At 38.0% G+C, this 22766-nt stretch overlaps 1 protein-coding gene across 1 annotated transcript in view; it reads right to left on the bottom strand.

Annotated features, from left to right (window-relative positions):
• Positions 1–22766, bottom strand: part of LOC123771715 (uncharacterized) — a 220804-nt gene that overhangs the window by 26853 nt on the left and 171185 nt on the right. Inside the window, 8 exon segments of the mRNA XM_069324676.1 lie at positions 8083–8130; positions 11185–11376; positions 11881–12091; positions 14050–14094; positions 16738–16761; positions 19026–19147; positions 19933–20065; positions 22708–22759. Coding sequence (XP_069180777.1) covers positions 8083–8130; positions 11185–11376; positions 11881–12091; positions 14050–14094; positions 16738–16761; positions 19026–19147; positions 19933–20065; positions 22708–22759 — 827 coding nt within the window.

Below are 22766 nucleotides of genomic sequence, written 5' to 3'. Positions count from 1 at the left end.
AACCAACAAACCTGGAAGGAAGGGAGGAAATCAGGGAGCCACTAAGAAACCATACCAGGGCTATACCAGAAAGAGGGGTTCATTACATTCAATGCTGGGTTTCTGGGGCATAGCCCCCAGTGGTTCCCAGAAGCTAATTACCCATAAAAAATGTGAATGGGGTTGTCCACAGAAGGGAGACAGCATGTATAGGAAGAAGAGAAACTAAGTTGGGGGGGTATGGCCCAAAGCAACAATACCATATGGGATCAGGCACCATGAGCAAATACTGGGCTGCCAGGACCCTGTTAGACTGCCAAAATTATGAGTCCAAATATCTGCCTAGGACATGTTAGAGAAAATCACAACCAAGGCCACTACTTGTAAACATCAAAGGCCCACAGGCACACCTTAGGTTGGCTAGATTTGATTTAATGACACTGCAGACAGCCTGAGAAAGGCAGCCTTGGAAAAGGGGACCAAGGAAATGGGATCAACCAACAAGGTGTTCACCAAGGCAAAATTGGTAGAACACAGGTAACAGTGAAGCGCTGCCACCAAACAACAAATGATGCACCTTCAGTCCAACCAACCATCAATAAACAAAGGATGCATCCAGAAGCCAGCTGACTCATTCTTCACCAAAAAAGGAGGAGGCTGCAAATGAACAAGCCAACCACCAGAGCCAAAAGAACATAACCCCAGCCCCCAGAGAAGAGCCTGAAGCTCCCTAACCCTATAGCCAAAGGTGAGAACCAACAAAAGCAGTCTTCAAGAAAGATATACTGTACAAATGGAAATCACAATAACGTGATATATTTAAGAAAATCGTTGGAGCCTAGTCTCCAGACTAAGAGTCAGGAGACTAGGCTCCAGGTTAAATACTCTTGAACATATCCATGGGTTAAGTTGTGCATCTGGGGTTACTCAGGATGCTGATTCAAACCCTGTTCTGCTCCAAAGAATTTTCCTTGAGAAAGATATCACAAACCAAAGGAAAAACTGTAATCCAAGGTGAGGAGAGAGAGACCAAAACAAGGTCGAGAGACCAAAAACACGGTCAAGAGACCAGAATGGCTAAGGAGAAGCATAAGGTTGTCAGAGGTGATAAAACATTCTCCACCAAGGCTCTCCACCTTGGTGATCTTACCTATCAGGCAAACTCCCAAACACACATCAGAGATGATTCTTCTCTGTGCAAGGATCAGTGCTAGCAGGTACCCAGGGAAGCTCACACAACAAGCTGGAGACAAAACATGCATGCGAAGCTAATAATAAAATAAAGGCAATAATACTGTAACAAGCAAATGGTCTGTGCATGATAAACAAAGTCCAAGGATGGCCAGCACTTAGCATGAAGCAGCGAGGCTGCCCACAATTGGGGGACCAGAACTCTACTGGTAAAAACATCCACCATAACATCAGCAACAAAACTGACCAGGGTAGCCAGCTGCAAGAATGTGCTGTCCTCTGTGTGGTGGTGATTGCTACTAATGAGTTTTGAGCAAGTTCGAGTAAATCCTTTGTTCCATACGTATTGTTAGTAACAATGTTTGCCAGCTTTTAGGCTTCATTTTCTGTGAACTCACTGGTTAGTTGCTAAGTTTCACGATTTTCTGGATGCTTTCCCAGTGGGGTGGTGCGATGCCACTCACTCCCTGTGCCTGTGTCAGGAAGACAGTTTCTGGCTCTGGTACCCGGAAAGTCAAACACATCTTCCATGAAAGATGTGTTTTTTATCATGGTATAATCTCAGGAAGTTACAAATGATAAGGAGCCACTGGGGGGCTTTCCCCAAAAATAGGCATACAGCTCGTACAAATGTAATGGGCACGGTCTACATGCACATGTAACCTGGCAAAACAATTATAATTTAATACTGATCAATATTATATAATGAGGCATATAATACTATACATGAAAAAGGCAGCATCAATTCTGTGGTAGATAGCCTATAAATTATGAACTGATCAACTCTCAGAATTGGTGAGTTGTGTGCACATGTTCAGTATTGCATATAATAGGTTTTGAGTATATGAAAAGCTTCCTGAAGAATCAGTTATGTGGTTGCTCATCAAGATAAGATTTCAGTGTTTCAGCAGGAATTGTAAACTGCACACAGTAAACTTTACAAGCTGTTCCTGCAGTGTCCTAATAGCACTAGCGAGTATAGATCATCATCACACTTACATGACCTTAACACTTTCACGCTTTCGATTAGAGATAACTCGTCACTGGTTTTTCTTACGATTCCGCATAACTGCCTACTTTTCTCGTCAATCGAAAAAATATTTCTATAAATTCCATTTTTTAACCGAAATGGATGGGGATACTTTTGTTTTGTAGAGAATTTATTTGCGAATTTTTTGGTACCTGAATGAATATTATATCACATAAACTTCTATGAGTAAAAAAAAAAATACACAAAGTATGCTTGGGGGTGTGGCGAGCGTGTGGCAGTGGGTTCCATTTAGCCGTTGATATATCCAACACGTGGGAAATATTTGTATGTGTTATGTATATGTCTGTGTAGGGAATTTTACTGTGATCACTGTCATACAAATTATAAAATGTTTCAACAAGTATAAACATGCCAAACATCAAACGAACGAAAACAATGCGTTCGTTTCTGCCGCGAACGCAGACTGAGCGACGTGGTTCTATATTTGGCGCTTCTCTTACACATGCTTTGTACAAATGTTATACAGTTCATCTTATAGAAAATTTTATTGCGAACACATTGGTATAAAAAAGAAATACGTACATAGAAAAGTAGGGTCAGGAAACGTATAAACTTTCCAAGCATGATTTCCCCCCCTGTGTTTTCGCCAGTGCGCTCGCGGCTAACTACTCTCCACTTCACACACTCTTGCGGGTGGGCAATTACCTATATTAAACATTCATATGCATATGTCCGTGTAGAGAATTTTATTGCGATTCCAATGATACCAAAATTAGCGATGTAGGACAACTGTAGGCTTCGCAACCATTAAGAGAGTGGAAACATTTTGTTGCTGTTTGGCGCTCTCGGCGAGTGATCTGCATAGTTTTTTATTTGGTGTTGATACTCCTTATGCTTGGGCGGCATTTTATACGTATGATCTTATAGACAATTTCATTGCGAACACAGTGATACCAAATTTAAATACGTGCGCCTTCAATTATTGTCAGGACAGTCAAAAGAGTGTACACTTTTTCGGTTTTACCGCATAGGCGCGCGAAGTGCCGAAAGCATCTGGGGTATTTTTTTTTTTGAGCGCCGAGAGCGCGAAAGTGTTAATAAGGCACGATTTATATATTCATTAACCTCTTCCAGCTCTTCTCGGAATGAAACGAGTTACTTAACCGAGTTTTGGTCCTCTCCCACCAAATTGACACACACACACACACACACACACACACACACACACACACACACAAAAGCTAGAATATGCAACAGCTGTGTGGTGCCCATATCTTAAGAAGCACATCAACAAACTGGAAAAAGTGCAAAGACATGCTACTAAGTGGCTCCCAGAACTGAAGGGCAAGAGCAACAAGGAGAGATTAGAGGCATTAAATATGCCAAAACTAGAAGACAGAAGAAACAAAGGTGATATGATCACTACGTACAAAATAGTAACAGGAATTGATAAAATCGATAGGGAAGATTTCCCGAGATCTGGAACTTCAAGATCAAGAGGTCATAGATTTATACTAACTAAACAAAGATGCCGAAGAAATATAAGATAATTCCCTTTCGCAAAAAGAGTGGTAGACGGTTGGAACAAGTTAAGTGAGAAGGTGGTGGAGGCCAAAACCGTCAGTAGCTTCAAAGCGTTATATGACAAAGTACTGTACTGGGTGGACAGGACACCACGGATGTAGCTCTCATCCTGTAACTACACTTAGGAAATTACACACACACACACACACACACACACACACACATACACAGCATCAAGTGTAGATATGATAGAGCTCAGTAGGCTCAGGAATCTGTACACCAGTTGATTGACAGTTGAGAAGCGGGACCAAAGAACTAGAGCTCAACCCCTGCAAGCACAACTAGGCGAGTACAATTAGACGAGTACACACACACACACACACACACACACACACACACACACACACACACACACACACACACACACACACACACACACACACACACACACACACACACACAACAGGCAGGAGTAACTGGTAGGGCACTCCAGTGGATAAGGGAGTACCTAAGCAATAGGAAGCAGAGAGTTACAGTGAGGGGTGAGAGCTCAGATTGGCGTGAAGTCACCAGTTGAGTCCCATAGGGCTCTGTACCTATCCTGTTTCTGATATACGTAAATGATCTCCCAGAGGGTAGAGACTCATTCCTCTCAATGTTTGCTGACGACACCAAAATTATGAGAAGGATTAAGACAGAGGAGGACAGCTGGAGGCTTCAAAAAAACCTGGACAACCTGCAGGAATGGTCGAACAAATGGTTGTTAGAGTTTAACCGAAGCAAATATAATGTAATGAAGATAGGTGTAGGGAGCAGGAGACCAGATACAAGGTATCATTTGGGAGATGAAATCCTGCAAGAGTCAGAGAGAGAGAGAAAGACCTGGGGGTTGATATCACGCCAGGCCTGTCCCCTGAAGCTCATATCAGGAGGATAACATCAGTGGCATATGCCAGGTTGGCTAACATAAGAACGGCCTTTAGAAACTTGTGTAAGGAATCTTTCAGAACATTATATACCACATATGTCAGACCAATCCTGGAGTATGCAGCTCCAGCATGGAGTCCATATCTAGTCAAGCATAAGACTAAACTGGAAAAGGTTCAAAGGTTTGCCACCAGACTAGTACCAGAACTGATAAGTATGAGCTACGAGGAGAGACTACGGGAATTAAACCTCATGTCACTGGGAGACAGAAGAGTTAGAGGGGACATGATCACCACATACAAGATTCTCAAAGGAATTGATAGGGTAGATAAAGACAGACTTTTTAACACAAGGGGCACATGCACTAGGGAACACAGGTGGAAATTGGGTGCCCAAATGAGCCATAGAAATGTTAGAAAGAATTTTTTCAATGTCAGAGTAGTAGACAAATGGAATGCATTAGGAAGTGATGTGGTGGAGGCTGACTCCATACACAGCTTCAAGTGTAGATATGATAGAGCCCAATAGGCTCAGGAACCTGTACACCTGTTGATTGACGGTTGAGAGGCGGGACCAAAGAGAGCCAGAGCTCAACCCCCGCAAGCACAATTAGGTAAGTACAGTACAAAAAGAAGTCAGTAATGTTCCCCAAACAATGCTGTTGTGTACAGTATATGGCACAGCCATCTGGTGATGGTCAGGTTAGGTTATCACAAAGGCCAACTGGTTGTTAGCTAGTGCGCTCTCTGGAAGTCTCAGTGACAAAGGAAGGTCTGAAAGGGCTCAGAGTGTCTTGAAATCAGTGACTTCTAGACATAACACATGACTGGATGGCATGTTAGAGTGCTCCCTAGTACTGTACTGTTATGACTCTACTAGCACTGCTTTATTTGTTCCATGTAATACAGATACCACATTGTTGCCCTGCCTCACTCTATTTCACACTTCTTACTCAAAAACAGGAATTTTACCATGGGGTTAAACTCGGATTGCTCAGAAAACAATAATTATAAATACAAGTGCAAAAGAAACAAAAACATTCAATGTGATAATTATATTCAATTTTTACAATAAATAAATGGAACTATGAATTATTTTTACTGGAAATGCACCACTAAATATACTGTACATAAAAGCTGAACTAAGAAAAAATCTCTACACTGGTTACTTTTGTCATATATAATGTCTAAGCTCACTTATCCAGACTACAGTATATGGGAAAGACCCTTTCCCCCCCTTTACTGGGTAAGCCAGACATCCAGATAAGCAGAGATCCCACCAGGAAAATCCAAAACTGACCATATTCTTAATTTTTTGTCCCACAACCAACAACTTTAATTTCCACATACACACTATAAATCAAAATTATAATTTAAATGAGAAACGTCAGCTTACCTTGTTGTAGTTCGTTTACTTGATATTGTAGATCTTGAACTACTGTGTAGTTCTTGAAAATCTACGTAACCTAATCCCTGGTTATCCGGATTTCTGTCCAGACATGACTACATATTGGCAAAAATTATCCAGACTTAAGACTCTGTGCTAGTCTGCATTACCTAGCCAAATCGCCTAGTTATCCAGATGTCTGTCCAGATATGGTAAAGTTTGGCAGAAAATTACCTGGATGCAATTTGGCCAGATAACCTAAATATTTGGTTCAGAAGACTTCGGATACTGAGCTCATACAGTAGTTTACAATGATATACAGTAGTGTTGAAGGTTACTTTGATTTAATAATAAATCATGTAAACCTTAAGTAAAGGGGAGCCAATTTATGATTATTCCCTTTGAAGCTTCACCTATAAACATAATGAAATTAAATTTAAGCAAATAAAAAACAAGTAACGAGTGTTGAGTTCACTGTACTGTACAGATTATATTGTATCTCATAATCACTTAACAATTCATCTTTGAGTAGACATAAAATACACCTTCATGAGCATGGCTATTAGTTGTCCCTTATATAAAACTCATCGTATCCTCTGGATAATTTTTTTTTTTTATATATACACGAGTTCTTACAGTCTTGCACAGCCACTAGCACGCACAGTGTTTCGTGAGAGTCTTTAATCATAATTTTCCCCGGAATACGACCCGCCAAATCGTTCAACAACCAGGTACCCATTGACTGCTGGGTGAACAGAGGCTGCAGTTAAGGATTGGCGCCAAGTCAATCCTCCCCAGCCAGGATACGAACCTAGGCCAAAGCGCTCGTGAAACACCAGGCGAGAGTGTTACCACTTCATCATGGGGACTGCTGGCTAAGGATCATAACAGCCTGATGAGTGACATTCTCTGCATCAGTGTTACCAGGAACTTTTTAAAGTGTCCCTGTTGGGTCATTAAAAATGTTAGAGGGTAGCACTAGAATAAAGCCTATTCCAGCTTAATGTGACCAATAGCAGACACATTCTGTATATACAGTAGTAAGCTCAAATCTGTAAACGAGTTCTCCCTTGGTATCAAAAAGAGACTGCCAAATAAAGCCTCTATCCAACCGCACTCCCCAGAGCCCAGACACCTAGTACAGTACCCCCTAACAGATAACAATGCCTCACTAAAACACAGTTCCTGGGGCACAAGTTCTGTTATATCAATGTACAGTACAATTGTCCATCTGGTCAGCAAGAGGGTTATTTACCATTTTATTATGTCCCATTCCCTGTCTCTTTCAATAAATATAAAGCACACACACTGCTTGGCACCAGGTTCACCAGTCGGTAACTGTTGCCCAGTCAATGAGGTGGCACCAGGTCGACTACTACAGACTGGCTATCCTTGTATCAACTATCAGTTACTGGTGAACCTCGTGTCACTGCTATCACTGACTGGTGAACCTTGTACCACTGTCACTGACTGGTGAGACTGTTGCCACTACCACCAATTTGTGAGACTGGTGCCAATATCACTGACTAGTGAACCTGCTGCTAATATCACCAATTGGTGGAATTATTTAATAATGTTGAAATTAATTTAAAATTATATTTACAGAAGCTAAAGTGTTCTAAGGGTTAAAACTTAGCATTTAAAGAGGACTGTACAGTCAGGAGGTAAATAAAATCTTGAAATTGGGTAGTTTTATCTTTCACCAAGAACTCAGAAGTTTTCAAGCTAAGGTGTTTGATGTGCATATGCCATTAAAGATATACCACAGTGGACAGTAGGTTTTAGGCTTGGATAGAGGATCAAGATGAGCCTATGTGCAGCAGCGGGAAATTGACATGATTTAAAAAAAATTATTAACCCTTAAACTGCTAAGACATTTAAGTCATATATCCAGATGTACAGGGGGAACAAAGTATTGAAAACCCATAAATGTATGGGATTTGTTCACGAGGAAATCACAGATCATAACTGGAGCAGTGTAAGGGTTAAGGTATATTTCATATTTAAAGGAGGAAGGTAAGCAGACGTGAGGGAGAGGAGGGCAGAAAGTGAGAGCCAGGTACTGGGGGTGGCATCCAACTCACTTGGCGCTATTGTGTCTTGGAGAAAGCTTGGCTTCACTTGCTGCTCCTCTGTTATAAGGTGGTACATATAGTGTAACAATTAGTTCAAAGAGGCAGTCCATAAAAGAATTTTGCTACATTTAACAAGTTGCCAACCACTTAAAGTCACAGGTATAAACAATTTAACAGGTAACATGACGTTTGATGATACAGTAAATAAAATGACATTTGACCCCTTTGCAGGCACTTCAAGTTATTGGCTGTAAAATAAATAATCATTAATGAACATATCACAATCATGTGAAGTGGTAGCTATTCTCATCTTAATTTTTGTTCAAATGAACAACATTTTACCCAAAAAGTCTTTGTTTATAAATATTTAAAAAATACCATACCATCTGTCATGATAAATACACACATTCCTCCTAGGCAATATGCCATAGTAACAGGCAATAAATGCAAAACATATTTTTACTTTGCTTGTCCATGAAACTCAAAAATTTAAAATGTGATTATGATGATGACAGATTTTTATTGAATGGTGTTTAGAACTGCAGTTATTACTAATAATTGTTAAAAACTCTAGAAGTTAGCCAGCAGGTACATATTTGATTTAATTCTGCAATTCTGAGAATTTCATATCTGTAACATATACAGAAATTTAGTCTGCAAAGAGTTAAGTATCAAATTAAATTTTATGAATGAATCATATTTAGTTTACAAATTAAATAGACTTCAGTGGGTGACTTGGCAATAACTAAAAATAACAGACAAAAATATACAGTGGACTTCAACAATTACTAGGAACACAAAACAACAATAAATGCATAGCATAAGTAAGTGGCCTAATGGACATTAGTAACTTTATTATGTCTTAATAAATGGGTGTTGATTTCACTATAACAACAATTTGTAAACAGAAAAGGCAAATTGATTAACACTTACCATACTGCAGTTCCTTACATACCAACACTGTCAGCCGTGACCACAGTACAGTATAAGTATTTTACAAAATCATTGTTTATAAATCATTTGTGTCTACATATGTGCAAACATGCACTATCAATTGATATATAAGAAAACTCATTCAAATTTTATTATAGTTAAAAATGGCCAAATCTTCAGACATCTAGAATTCATGTAAAATCCAGAACAGATCTAAAATATTATAATCCAGATATTAGGGGATGAATATCCCCTAATAATATCCCCTATTCCCTATACTGAATAAGACTAGCACAAGCCACCTGCACATATTGAGGTTCAATAGATGAACAAGTCTAGTTAGTTTTGATCCCCGACTGCTGACTTCCCACATAATCTGGAAAATGTGTACAGTACATTAAGGGGAACTGAGACTGAGGTACAGCCCTCAGGTCGGTGGTTAGGTGTACTAGGTTGGTGGGCATATAGATGGGAATTGGGTAACGACCTCGTTTGACAGTTCACTTGACCCCTTTCACCAATATCTTTCACGACCATGTAGGGGCTGTTTGAAAACTTCCTAATGGTGTTGAGGGCAAGAATGTCACTTGCCGCACTGTCCATAATCCTTCTCCAGAGGACATGACAAATCTTATCTTAAGAATCAACCAGTTTCTAATAGCTCAGAATTTCCAAATAAAATTCATGACAAAAACAAATTGCTCTGGCTTCTTTATTTCTACAGGGAGTCAAATTGAATGGTGCAGAATTTGCTTTCATTCTAAAATTAAAATAAATCTAGTTTAAATGGTAGATATAAATATGAAGCTTCAAATATGAAAAGAATTGCACTTTAACTTACAATTTCTAAAAAAAAAAAAAAAAAAAAAAAAAAAAAAAAAAAAAAAAAAAGAGAGAAAGCTTTATGCAACTGCTAGTTAGTATTGTAGGCCACTTATCATCCCATAAGCACAATCAGCAAACACTGTATAAACATCAGAGGTCAACGGTTGTTCAACATCCTCCCAGCGACTATAAGAAATATTGCCGAGACAACCGTGGACTATCTTCAAGAGAAAACTAGATCATTTTCTCCAAGGGAGTGCCGGACTAACCTGGCTGTGGTGGGTATGTGGGCCTGCGGGCCGCTCCAAGCAACAGCCTGGTGGACCAAACTCTCACAAGTCGAGCCTGGCCTCGGGCCGGGCTTGGGGAGTAGAAGAACTCCCAGAACCCCATGAACCAGGTATCAACCAGGTATCATTCCCAGAATAACACTCCAGCAAGCCAACCCACCTTGCAAATCATAAATACTTTCCCCCTTCACAAACCTGGACTTCAGCTGCACACCCACGGATCCACTATTTGACTTGCTCTACACATTCATAAACTTTTCACAATGACCTCACTGACATGCAATGCCTTGCTCTTGACTTTCACATTAAGCAAAACTTGTTATCAAATGGTCAAAATGAATGGTCAAAGAAATGTGTAAAAAAAAAACTGGAGTTTTGCACTGTTGAGGTTGTCACTTGCTCCACCACAGCCACTTGTATCTCTCTCCCAATACAAACCCTTCTTTATTAGCATACAACTTTATGCTTCTTACTCAACATTATTATGGTCCACATATTGTTTTACTTCTCTCAAAATAAAGGACTAATATATTGTTTAAAAATGCTGGAATAGAACTAACTTCCTTGGAGTGAGCTAAATAACAGTCAAATAGGAGAGGCTCATTCTTTTAGAAAGTGGTTTTCCATAAACAAATCCACAAAGGCCGTGATGAGGGTTCGAACTCATGCCCGGGATAATCCCAGACGCTGCCTTAGTCAACCGCACCACGCTAGTCGTCTAGGATTATCCCGGGCCGTGAGTTCGAACCCTCATCACGGCACAGAAATCACACTATTGTGATTTCTGTGTGTATGGCTTTTCCATAGTTGGGCTAGTAAGCCTGCCAGGGTTATCAATGTTCCCTTAGGCCAACTACTGACCTTTCTAAGGATGCAACTCACATCAGTGTCTTAACTACTCCATACCTATTTACTACTAGGTGAACAGATGCATCAGGTCAAAGGAAATACTTCCCAAACATTGTATCATGCCATGGGAATCGAACCTGGGAACCGAAATATTTTATTTTGTTAAAAATAAATATTAAAAATCTTTAGCCACAATAAATAATCTAGACCTTACCTGATGCTCTATTGATGTTAGAAGATCTCTCCACAGACACAGAGCGCCCTACAGAAGCATCTCGATCCATAGATGTGTCTCTGGCACTCGGATCAACACTTTTGGATCTCACTTTAGATCGACTAAATCTTTTCTTTAGCGTTCCAAAGAAAGAATCTCGTTTACGGCGGACACCTCTACTTCTACCTCTTTCTGTCCATTAGTGAAAAACATTAGTATTAATTTTTCAATAATAATTAACTAACATTTTATTTGATAAAAAGTCATTATGAATATTCAAAATAATATGACTGGTATTCAAAATATACTAATCCATTTACAATTTTACGTTAAAGCATCTTAGTTTTAGCCAATCAAATTACAATACAGTAACACGATAGTCTGTTAGAAAATCTTTGGCACAGGACAGTGGGATGGAACCAGCATCCTGGGGGTCATCCATGCATCCTGTGTGACCCAGGATGCTGGTTCCTTCACACCATCTTGCTCCAAAGATTATCTCATCTTAATTTCATAAATGACATATATGGCCCATGTCCGAAACGCCCGAGAACGCTATGCGTACTAGTGGCTTTAGGTATTGTATGTACTACCTCTATCTTTAAATCAAACAGAATGTTTGTACTGTAACGCTGCAACTATGTATGTACTTTTCCTAAATAAATTATTATTATTATTATTATTATTATTATTTACCATCAGTTTCATTAAGTTCTGCTCCATCAGCAGTCGTTTCAGTGGTAGAAGTAGATGTGGTTCTCGTGGGAGTAGTTGGCATTAAACCGGTTGCTGTTCCAGCGCTGCGAGTGGGTGTGGTGGTAATAGTAGGTGTTGTGGTGGTTGCTGTGGTGGTGAGTGCCATTAAGTTTCCACTGGGAAAGGCAAGATGATCCCCCTCCTCATCTGGCTGTGGATTAATTAGAAATTAGAAATATATATTTAAAGTGCATGAGCAGTACTTCATCCAAGACGTGGATAAATCAAGCACGTCAAAAGCCAGCGTTGAATGTAATAAAGCTCCAATTTCTGGGTAAGGGAAAATCCATCATCCTACATTCCCCCTCAACCATGTTTTATCACTCCATCCTGCTCCACTGAATATGCAATACAGTATCTACCATGTCATTGAGCAACTTGTAAAGCTTGCTCAGTAACCAAATAACTACTTAATTTATCAGTGATTTAACACTATGAAAGACAAAAAAGTACATTTCAAAAACTAATGTATGAACAACTTTACTCCTACCTAGCTAAACCTAAAAAACTTAGCTCTTCCCAATATGGCCTCAGCCTCCATAGAAGTACCAACGAAGCTAGACTTGATACATGCAGCTCTTGATCTAAATTAATGGTTAAAACATTTGTTTGAGGATCCCTGCAACGCTATTGACACCATTAATCACAATAACCTCAAACTGCACGACTTTGCAGGCAAGGGGTCACTCTCTTCAATACTTGCAACTTTACCTCAATGACAAAAGCAGTATTGTAATATAAATGTGCCCAAAGAAAATATCAATTAATAGGGTGATATGCACTCCAATTTACCCATCACAATTACTTTCTCGCAGGTGATCAAGACAATCTCCTTAACCCTTGCACTGCTCACCTATTTTCGGCAAAAACATCTTGGTGCAATTGACAAGGACATATTTTTGTTATTTTTACAAATGTTCAGGTAAATTTAATGTCAAAATGTTTCCAAAGTCAACTATTTCCATTTCAAAACACAAATAGTAATGAAAACATTAAAAAACATTAAAATATAGCCAAATTAAAAAACAAAAAGCACAACTCTCTGAGCGCCTAAAGGCGCTTTGCGCAGTGCAGTGGTTAAAATACCATTTCCTGTGCATAACTCCTCTCTCAAACTAACACTAATGAGAAGTACTCAAATTGTGAAAAACAGTCATCACTTTATACCAGACAGCATAAGTAAAATACAGGGTTACAATCTACATGAAATGCAGTACTAAAATACTCATCCACTGGAATATTTGAAAGCAAAACAATGAATTCTGTGCTTGTAGAGAGAAACTTTTTATATCTAAAATAATGCTCAAAACCCCCGAAATGAGTTAAACACACCCCAAAATAATACAAATGTTAAAATTAAAGTGTACCACCAATATAAAGATTTCCATTACAAAGATGTAAATACATACTGAACAAGCAACTTATTGTTAACATTCAATGTGCTGCCAATAACAGGAAGATATTTAAGCAAAAATATTGTATAGAATAATAAAAGCTGTTAAATGCAACTTAGATAACTTGTCTCAATTTTCCATAAACTTGCCATACATACAAAGTCAACATACATACTGAGCTATCTATGGGGGAACCAGTAATTGTTTAGTTTAATTTAATAATTTTCATGACCTCAAGAAATACAAATATTCCAGTCATATTGTACATGGTTAAAACACCACTGAGGAGACCATCAAGGGTCGGGTGCTGGGAAGAATACTATGCAGCAAGACAAAGCCAAAGCATAAACTGTGCTACACACTGCTTTTGTTTTGCGTTTGCCATTCATTATCAGAGCATGCATCATAATCATTCTGATAATAAATACCTTCAAGAAGAACATGAGAAAGAAAACACTTTAATATAATTTCAAGCCATTTTGTATACGACTCAATATGAAACAGTAGCAGAGCCTATGAATAGAAGACTTGCTTTACAGATTACATGCCAAATGCCTATTTATGTTTATTACCCATTAGAATTTATATTCATTTAAATATCATTAACAAGAATTTATACAAGAAGTGCCAAGAAGATTTAAGGTGCTGTTTGCATAAAATAAGCTCAAGGCACATGCAGCCGAACCTTGTGCGTGACTATAGAGTAAAATAATACCTGTACCGTCAGCTCCTTGTACTCGCCACTCGGAGCTCGCTCGACCTGGGAGTAATAACAACCAGGGAAGGAGAGGGTGCCATTACTGGGTCTGATAGCATACAGCAAGATGGTTATTAGCTCAAATTTTGTTGATTAAAAATTTAAGTATCTCTATTCTCTTACATTATGAGAAACATTGCAACTGCGACCGAGTACTTTTTGCCAGATACATTCTGCAAATATATATGAGGTCTGCAAATGACTTACACTCCACTAAACTTTAAAAGACAATATTCTTAATTACTTTACATTTTGAAATGCAAGGCACTATTTATCATGGTTATTAGAAACCACAACACATACTTGTCTATTAGGCCTGTAGCATTTTAGGACCATTATATTTTTGTTGAGAATGGTAGCACAAATATATATGATGAACTGAAGTTTTTGTTTTTTATTTTCATGCCAAACTATTAACAACGGAGGAGTATGTCTGCAAACAAATGAAATGTCAAATTCAAGCTATATATCTGATTAGCCATTACACTAGACCGAAAGACCCATGTAATTGAGATTACAGTACTATATCTGCAGCGCAACAATAATCAAGTTCTATTCAGCTAATATCAAGTTTAGCCAAAACACTATGCTATCATACTTTTGTTAAAGTTGTGTACTTGAATCCTACTAAATTAATGTTACTTTAATTACCATGTGTCACTCAGAGAATTTTACTTTTAAAAGTTATAGCAAGCATTTTGCTAGTAACAAAATGGAAGGTGAAGCTTGTGTACTACTCTGCCAGCAGGGAATCAAGGGCACAAGAAACACATCATATATGAATTGTTTTATATCATAAGATTATAAACATCTCATACACATTTTCAGCCTTAACAGAAATTTTTGAGGCAATGTGTATGTCCTATTACATACATAATTTCTAGCCAGGAGACAATTTCAATTACCAAAATATTAAATTACCAAAGTGTTCAATGGAATTTATAAATTTTGAAATTTATTCTAACAATAATTACTATAAATATAGCATAATAGACGAGCAAGAGCGTTTAGTTAGTATTACTACATCACACCTTGACACACATCAATACACATGTGAGCATTATCAGAGTTTCAGTTATAGATACAGTCTCTGAATTTCTTAACTGCCATCAGTCCATTCAATTTCTATATAGGCTTTCTGCTGAACATATTGAGCATTACTGTGTATGTGTATCACATTTATATTGTACATATTCTGTTACCTAGTGTCAACTGGCTGTGTGCTGGAGCACATAGTCATTCAATACTCCCGAGATAATGGAGTAAGCCAGCATTTTCTGTATACATGTCCCCGTGTCTCCAAGAGGCTTTACAGAACATATTATACAAAATTTGAATACATTTTACAATGGCCAACCATGTTATTTTTATATACAAAGCAAAATCATTACTAGCACTTTCTAAGAGTCCTATGAAAAACCAGATGGTCACCTAACGAAATTGAAATAAATTATTTTACTCTTTGAAATATATTTTATTAAAATTTGTACTCAAATATTTTTTAAGATAAAAACAATAGAGTATCCTCCTCTGGTTCACATTAACATTGCCGTAAGTTGTGAATTATTATGCAGGGAATTCGTCACAATTCCTTACATCTCACTGCTTGGAAAGGCAGCTAAAATTTTGCACAGTAAAATACTGGTACAAGCAACATTCAGTAGTTTGTTGGATTGAGCAACATTCAGTAATTTGTTGGATTGAGCAGCATTCAGTAGTTTGTTGGATTGAGCAACATTCAGTAATTTGTTGGATTGAGCAACATTCAGTAGTTTGTTTAGCAAGCTTGAGAGTTGGATGCAAAATCGTATCATGATGATAATAGTAAGAGTACAAAATGCATATAATAGACACAGCACTTTCCACTTTAAGAATATTCTGGAATTCAATGCCATGAGTACCACAAACACCAGTCCTGGCTCTCCCAAGCTACACCAATCATTCCCACATTCCAGGATATCCACCCAAAAGAAATATTTGCACCAGCCAATAAAATGTTGTGGGAATGCAACACAAGTATAACTAATACAAAACAATTCCATTCCAAATTCTTCAGTTGAATTAGGTAAAAAAGTAAAAACCTGCTTAAACCTACTTAAAAACTCAGAATGCTTGCTCATTTAGTAATCCCCAAATGCTTGCTCATTTAGTAGCCCTTGAATGCTTGCTCATTTAGTAACCCCTGAATGTTTGCTCATTTAGTAACCCCTGAATGCTTGCTCATTTAGTAACCCCTGAATGCTTGCTAATTGTGTAATTCCGGAATGCTTGCTCATTTAGTAATCCCCGAATGCTTGCTCATTTAGTAATCCCCGAATGCTTGCTCATTTAGCAACCCCTGAATGCTTGCTCATTTAATAAAGCTAAATGCTTGTTCATTTAGTAACCCTAAACACTTGTTCATTAATAACCCTGAACAACTGCTCATTTAGTAACCCTTAAAACTGTGTATTAGTATAAACTGAAAACTTCCTTATTCAGTATTCCTTAACACCTGTCTATTTATTCATAAAGACTTCCTCATTTCAAAATGCCATAACAGCCAATTTTTGATCGGAATTAAAAGGTCTTGTGTTGACATGAAAGATGTTTAATTTTTGAACCAATGATTTATGTTAAAACATGTTCAATAAAAATCAATCTTACCTGGATCACTTTCTTCGTAATTTCCTTGAGAGTATTAAAAAGAAAAGAAAACAATCATAATTATGCGACTATATCTTCTTGAAGAGCTTAAGGTAAACACAAGTCAGCACCTATATGCTGAACAACTGTGAACAGAGTCAAATACAGTCTTGTTAGTGGTATTGCAAAATATAATTTTTTTTTATAAAGAATAGCATAATTTAATACCTTATGCATAAATCTTTAGCACTATCAAAACAATATTATGTACATGCAAGGTAATATTTGACAACAACATTCCTTGCACTTTTGATTAACAAGTGAGAGGATATGCAATTAATAATCAAGAGATTTATTATTACATGTTCAGATTGCATTTAGAATCAAGAGAAAAGCCTAACTTTAGTGCCATCAGCAAGCTAACAGCAGTCCACGCTCACCAAATTAACTATAGTGCATAGACACTAACATTCGTGCATGCTCACCAACCTAGCATTAATACACACACACACACACACACACACACACACACACACACACACACACAGGGCGGGACCAAAGAGCCAAAGGTCAATCCCCACAAGCACAATTAGGTGAGTACACACACACACACACACACACACACAGCTAATATTAGTGAATACACACCAATCTAACATTTGTACACACACATGCAAAGCTAACATTAGTGCATGCTCATCAAGCAAATGTTAATGAACACACACACACCTAGCTAACATTAGTGCATGCACACCAAGACAATATTAGTACATACATCAAGTAAATCAATAGTCACCCTTCAGGTCGTGTGAAAGCAGAGACAACGTTTTCACTTAATATTAACATAAAACGAATGATAATTTTAAGCAGAGCAACATCCCATGTCAGAAATCTCCCTGTCACTCTTCAACCCGTTCTCGCAAATTTAATAAGTCAATATTGACTTATTAAATATGTGTATAGGTGACATACTTAGCATAATAGTTTCCCTTGAAAAGCTTCATAGAAAACACCGACCTTACCTAACCTACTTAGTATGTTAAGATAAGCATCTTATTGCTTTGTAATTACAATTATTACCTAACCTATACCTATAATAGGTTATGTAACAATTGTAATTACGAAGCTATAAGATGCTTATTTTAACATACTAAGTAGGTTAGGTAAGGTCGGTGTTTTCTATGAAGCTTTTCAAGGGAAACTATTATGTTTAGTATGTCACCTATGCACGCAACTAATAAGTCAATATTGACTTATTAAATTTGCGGGAACGGGTTGCACTCTTCCAGTGTGATCCAGTTTCCAGAACAACCTTGTCATACTTAGAAATATCCAATTAATTAGATAATATTAGTTTGTTCTTGTTGTAGAATCCTTTATTATGATCATTTGTAATTCATTCCTTATACCTTTGACTTGTCTTATTTCAGATGTGTTGTAGGGAACCAAGTGCATTAAAGCTGTGAAAACCATATTCAAGAATATGACAATTCTCTGGTGCACCCCCCCCCCCTTCCCCCTTTCCCATCTGGACTACAGTATCTAAGTATAGTACAGAATAGAGATCTCATCTTCAAAAAGGACATAAATGATTTAGAAAGTATTCAGCACAGATCAGCAACAATCATTCCAGAACTAAATTAACTCTCATATCAGGAAAGACTGATGGCCTTAGGACTAACAACAATATAAACCCGACATTAGAGGATTCATCTCGTCAAGACATTAAAGATACTAAACGAATCGGAAGATATTAATCCAAATAACTTCTTTAACATTTTAAATGTAACCCCACATAAGAGACAACAGCTTCAAGCTTAACAAGCCACACTGTAGGACAGAAAACACGAGACATTTTTTCACCCATCAAAGTAAAAAAAAACCAAGACAGTATGCCAATTCAAAATTCAGCTGGTAAAAAGGAGAATAATGGAAGGGAGGGAGGGGAAGAATCAATGATATGTTGCCAGCTTCCTTTACCTGTCAAGGTCTCTAGAAATGCTGGCCCTCAGGTAAATTCAGGTACAGTATATATATTAATCATACTGAATACATATGGCCGTTAGGCCATCTGTCAGACATATTAATCTTACTGTGCATGCATAATTGCATGCATTAATTTATATAATACAAACAAACGCAAAAAAAAAAGCTGTGACAACTAACTGAATTTAAAACGACTTAAAACTCAAATTATGTAATAAAATAAATTCACCTCATCCAAAACATATTAAAAGATAAGATTAATAACACAGTATTAAAGTAAAGAAAAGTAAAGTAAAGAAAACTTCCCCTTGGTGTACACTTACTTTTCTGGAGGCATGGATGATCATGGTCGACTTGCTGGCATTGTTAGCCACTACAACCTTTTTGCCTTCAATATCTCTTAACACTGCAGCAGCAATTCCATCACCTCCATTAACAACAACATCTGTTCAAACAATCAATAGTAATGTCAAAGTTAACAATACAGTTATTATAAACAAATGCACCATAATGTGGGCCTATTGACTCAAATAAAGCTATATGGGAAAAGCTGTAAAGTTATTATAAGAAAAATGCTAGTTCAAAAATAGATATAGAGTTTACCTATTAAAAACCTTTCACCAAACAATCCCAAATTAGAAATTCAAAGTTTGCTGTGTTCCTCACAAATGTGAAATTAAGTCTGGAATATAATCATAGCTGCACCATACACCTCTAATCAAACCTACGAAGGTTGAAATCCTTTGTGAGGAAATCCAAGGTACCAAAAAACAAAATACAAAAGTTATCTTTTCTAAACAGAGTTGTAGACTATTGGAACAAGTTAGGCGAGGTGGTGGTTCGTGCCAAAACCATCAGTAGTTTCAAGGTGTCATATGACAGTTTCGGGAAGACAGGACACCACGAGCATAGTTTCATCCTGTAACTACTCTTCAAAAATGACAATCCACAATTAAAAAAGTGGAAACCAGCAATGCATAGGACTATCCACATCAGCAGGTGACTGCTCTATATTTTTTTTTGTTTTTTGTTTTTGCAGGGATATATAGTATAAACCAGGCTTAAGGACAACCAGTAAGTATCAATCATAACCAAATCAATCATTCCTTAATGGAATCAAATATATTTGGACAAATTTAACAGAAATAAAGCATCAAAGTTTAATAATCCATCAAAACATTAATCAATCAAGATATCTCAAGCTGCAGGCATGAAAAGCTCTATAATTACCTTGTGATTCTGGAGCCTTGACATATGTAGTTGTAGTTGTAGTTATGAGATCACCTTTAGGCGTTAGACTCTGACTAGTTGCACTGGACCGGAGTGTGTGCTCAGGCAAGTCGGCCCGATCCAAGAACAGGAACTGGAGGGCAACATTAAGACCATCATAAGAATACTGTATGGGAAACTACAGAAGGCCAATTGGCTTATATGAGGCAGCACTTTTTTTTTTTTTATACCAAACCATCTCATTCATATACATTATACTGAATGTCTAACTTAAGCTTGAAACAATTCAATGATCTCAAATCTATTACAGTATATTATCAGGTAATTTGTTACAAATTAGTTTTTAAACTAGTATTTATGAAGGTCTTTTCCAAATCTAGTCTTATTCAATTTACTGTATCTCCATTGTTCTGTGTTCTATTTTGTGCCATTATGTTTAGCACCATATTAATATTCCCCCTCGCCATACTCTTTCATCCATTTGTTACTTTAATCATTTCTCCCTTAGCCCTTCACCTTGCTAGAGAATGTAAATTAAGCTTTCTTAAACTCTCTTCAAATGGAAGGTTTCTAATTCCTGGCATTAACTGTTATTCTTTTCTGTACACATTAAAGTGAATTTATGTTCATCCTATAGTAGGGTAACCAAAACTGAAGTGCATAATCAAAATGAGGCCTAACAATTGTAAAAAAGAGTAACATTGGGTAAGGAAGAATAACAAAGGAAAGCCATTAGCAACACCTAAAACATCTAACATGAATGCAAGAAAGTCAGAGACTGGACACAAGTAAAATAAAATCTTTAATATTATATAATGAATATTTTAATAAACAAATAATGAACAGTTCAGGGGTTAATACTTCAATGAAATACTATTTATAATACAATAGTAGCTTGTAAGAATAAAAATTTATATAAAAATTGTCACAAGATCCATTATTAGTTTCTTGAAAATATGAAAAATAAATATAGTAAGAAACCAGTAAGTATATAGTACAATACTTACACAGTAAAGTGCATAGATGAACAAGTTTAGTGCAGGTAATTAAAGAAGTTTTCTGGGGAAAATCCCAAGACACTTCCTGAGGCTTTAATCCCACTAGTTTCAATCACCACCACTACTACGTGGCCCGGCCCAAGCCCTTTATCATCCAGTTTTGTCGCTGATATTATGGTGGACATTTCTACTTGTAGTGCTCCAGTCCACCTGTTGTGGGCAAGCCCCACAGCTTCAAGCTAAGTACCAGCTATCCTTGGACATTTTCCTGGAAGGGCTATTTTCTTGTATTGACTTTTTACTTTTTTATGTCAGCTTCACATGCATGTTTTGGTTCTAGCGAGTTGTGTGGGCTTGGCTTGTGTTGTGTTATACTTTGGGCTGCATGCACTCAGAATTTTCTTCCTTGGGTGCCTGATAGTGCTACCCTTGCACACAGTTATCTTCTCTCATGTGTTCAGTGTTGCTGTGGTGCATCAGACTGACAGCTTCAGGGTTCTTCCTTTCAGTTTAAATCTGACCCCATGTCTTTATCAGGTTACATCTTTAAGGGGTTAGTTTGTTGGCATCCCTCGATAACTGGCCCCAGTTGGTCTACATGTCAGCTCGCCAGGAATCTGGTTCTCTCAGCTCACCACAGTCGGGTTCCTGGTGAACTGAAGGAAGTCCCAGTTGGTTTCGTCCCAAGTTCAGAATTTGCTGGGCTTTGCGTGGGACTCCTGGTCAGTTTCTTTGTCTTTGCCTCCAGCAGCTTTGCTCTGCCTGCACCTTTGTCACTGTTGGGTGGATTGCCCATGGTGACTCTCTGGGTGGTTGAGCAGTGTACATAGTTTGCTGTGTATGTTGGTGGCTTTTCGCTGCTACTTGTTATTTCATGACCAATAACTTGGTAGCAGTGAAATTACACTTGGTTAACTGCATTACCCAAGTGTAGTTACAGAGAGCTATGCTCATAGTATCCCCATCTTTTCTGTACTCTTTGTCATATGATGCTTTGAAACTACAGTACTATTTTGGCCTCTACCACCTTCTCACTTAACTTGTTCCAACCATCTACCACTCTGTTTATCACACCAGAAAATGCTGCTGTAGCAACGACACACATGGTTCACTGGGTCTGCCTCAGCAGATGCCTTGTTGGTTGACCATTTTCCTTGGTCCCCTGTTCTAAGGTTCACATTTTTCAGGTCATTTGTAGTGTCATTAAATCCAGCCAGCCAATGTTCTACCCCTCGGGCCCATGACGTATGCAAATACACCACTTGGTCATGGTCTTCTCTGATGTGTCCTGGGCTGATATTTGAGCACTAGGGTTTTGGTGGTCTAGTATTTAGTAAATGCTCCTGGTCCCAGCTGGTCATGTGTTACTTTGGACCATGACTCCCAAATAGGCTCTCTTGGTTCTCTTGTCCGTCCTAGTGCCTGCTGCCTTTCCTCCTCCCTGGTAAGTCCCATTTTTGTTCACTGTGGTTAGTTGGCTTCAGGAAGCCACTGGGAGAAACCCCTTCCCCTCCCAAAATCCAGTGCTGACTCCAATTCCTGTTGCCTCCTCCAGGTTTGATGGTTTGTCATGGGGCTGTTCATCAAATCCAGAACTAGCTGGTCAAGGGAGGTGACTACATGCTGGGACCAGACCACCTGGTGGTGGTGATCTTTACTAACAAATTTTGAGCTTCAGCGAGCCACTATGGTTCAACCAGAGAGAGGCCGCTCATTACATTCAATGCCTTTTTCTTAATTAACTGCTTAATAATAGCAGTAATAATCCCTGTCTTACCTCGACTGTCAGTGATCCAGAAACTTCGTCATTTTCATATGGTCGTGACTGAAGGGGGA

The sequence above is a fragment of the Procambarus clarkii genome, chromosome 14 (assembly GCF_040958095.1).
Source record: "Procambarus clarkii isolate CNS0578487 chromosome 14, FALCON_Pclarkii_2.0, whole genome shotgun sequence".
In the NCBI taxonomy this organism is placed as follows: domain Eukaryota; kingdom Metazoa; phylum Arthropoda; class Malacostraca; order Decapoda; family Cambaridae; genus Procambarus; species Procambarus clarkii.
This window is presented reverse-complemented; position numbering and strand designations above follow the sequence as displayed.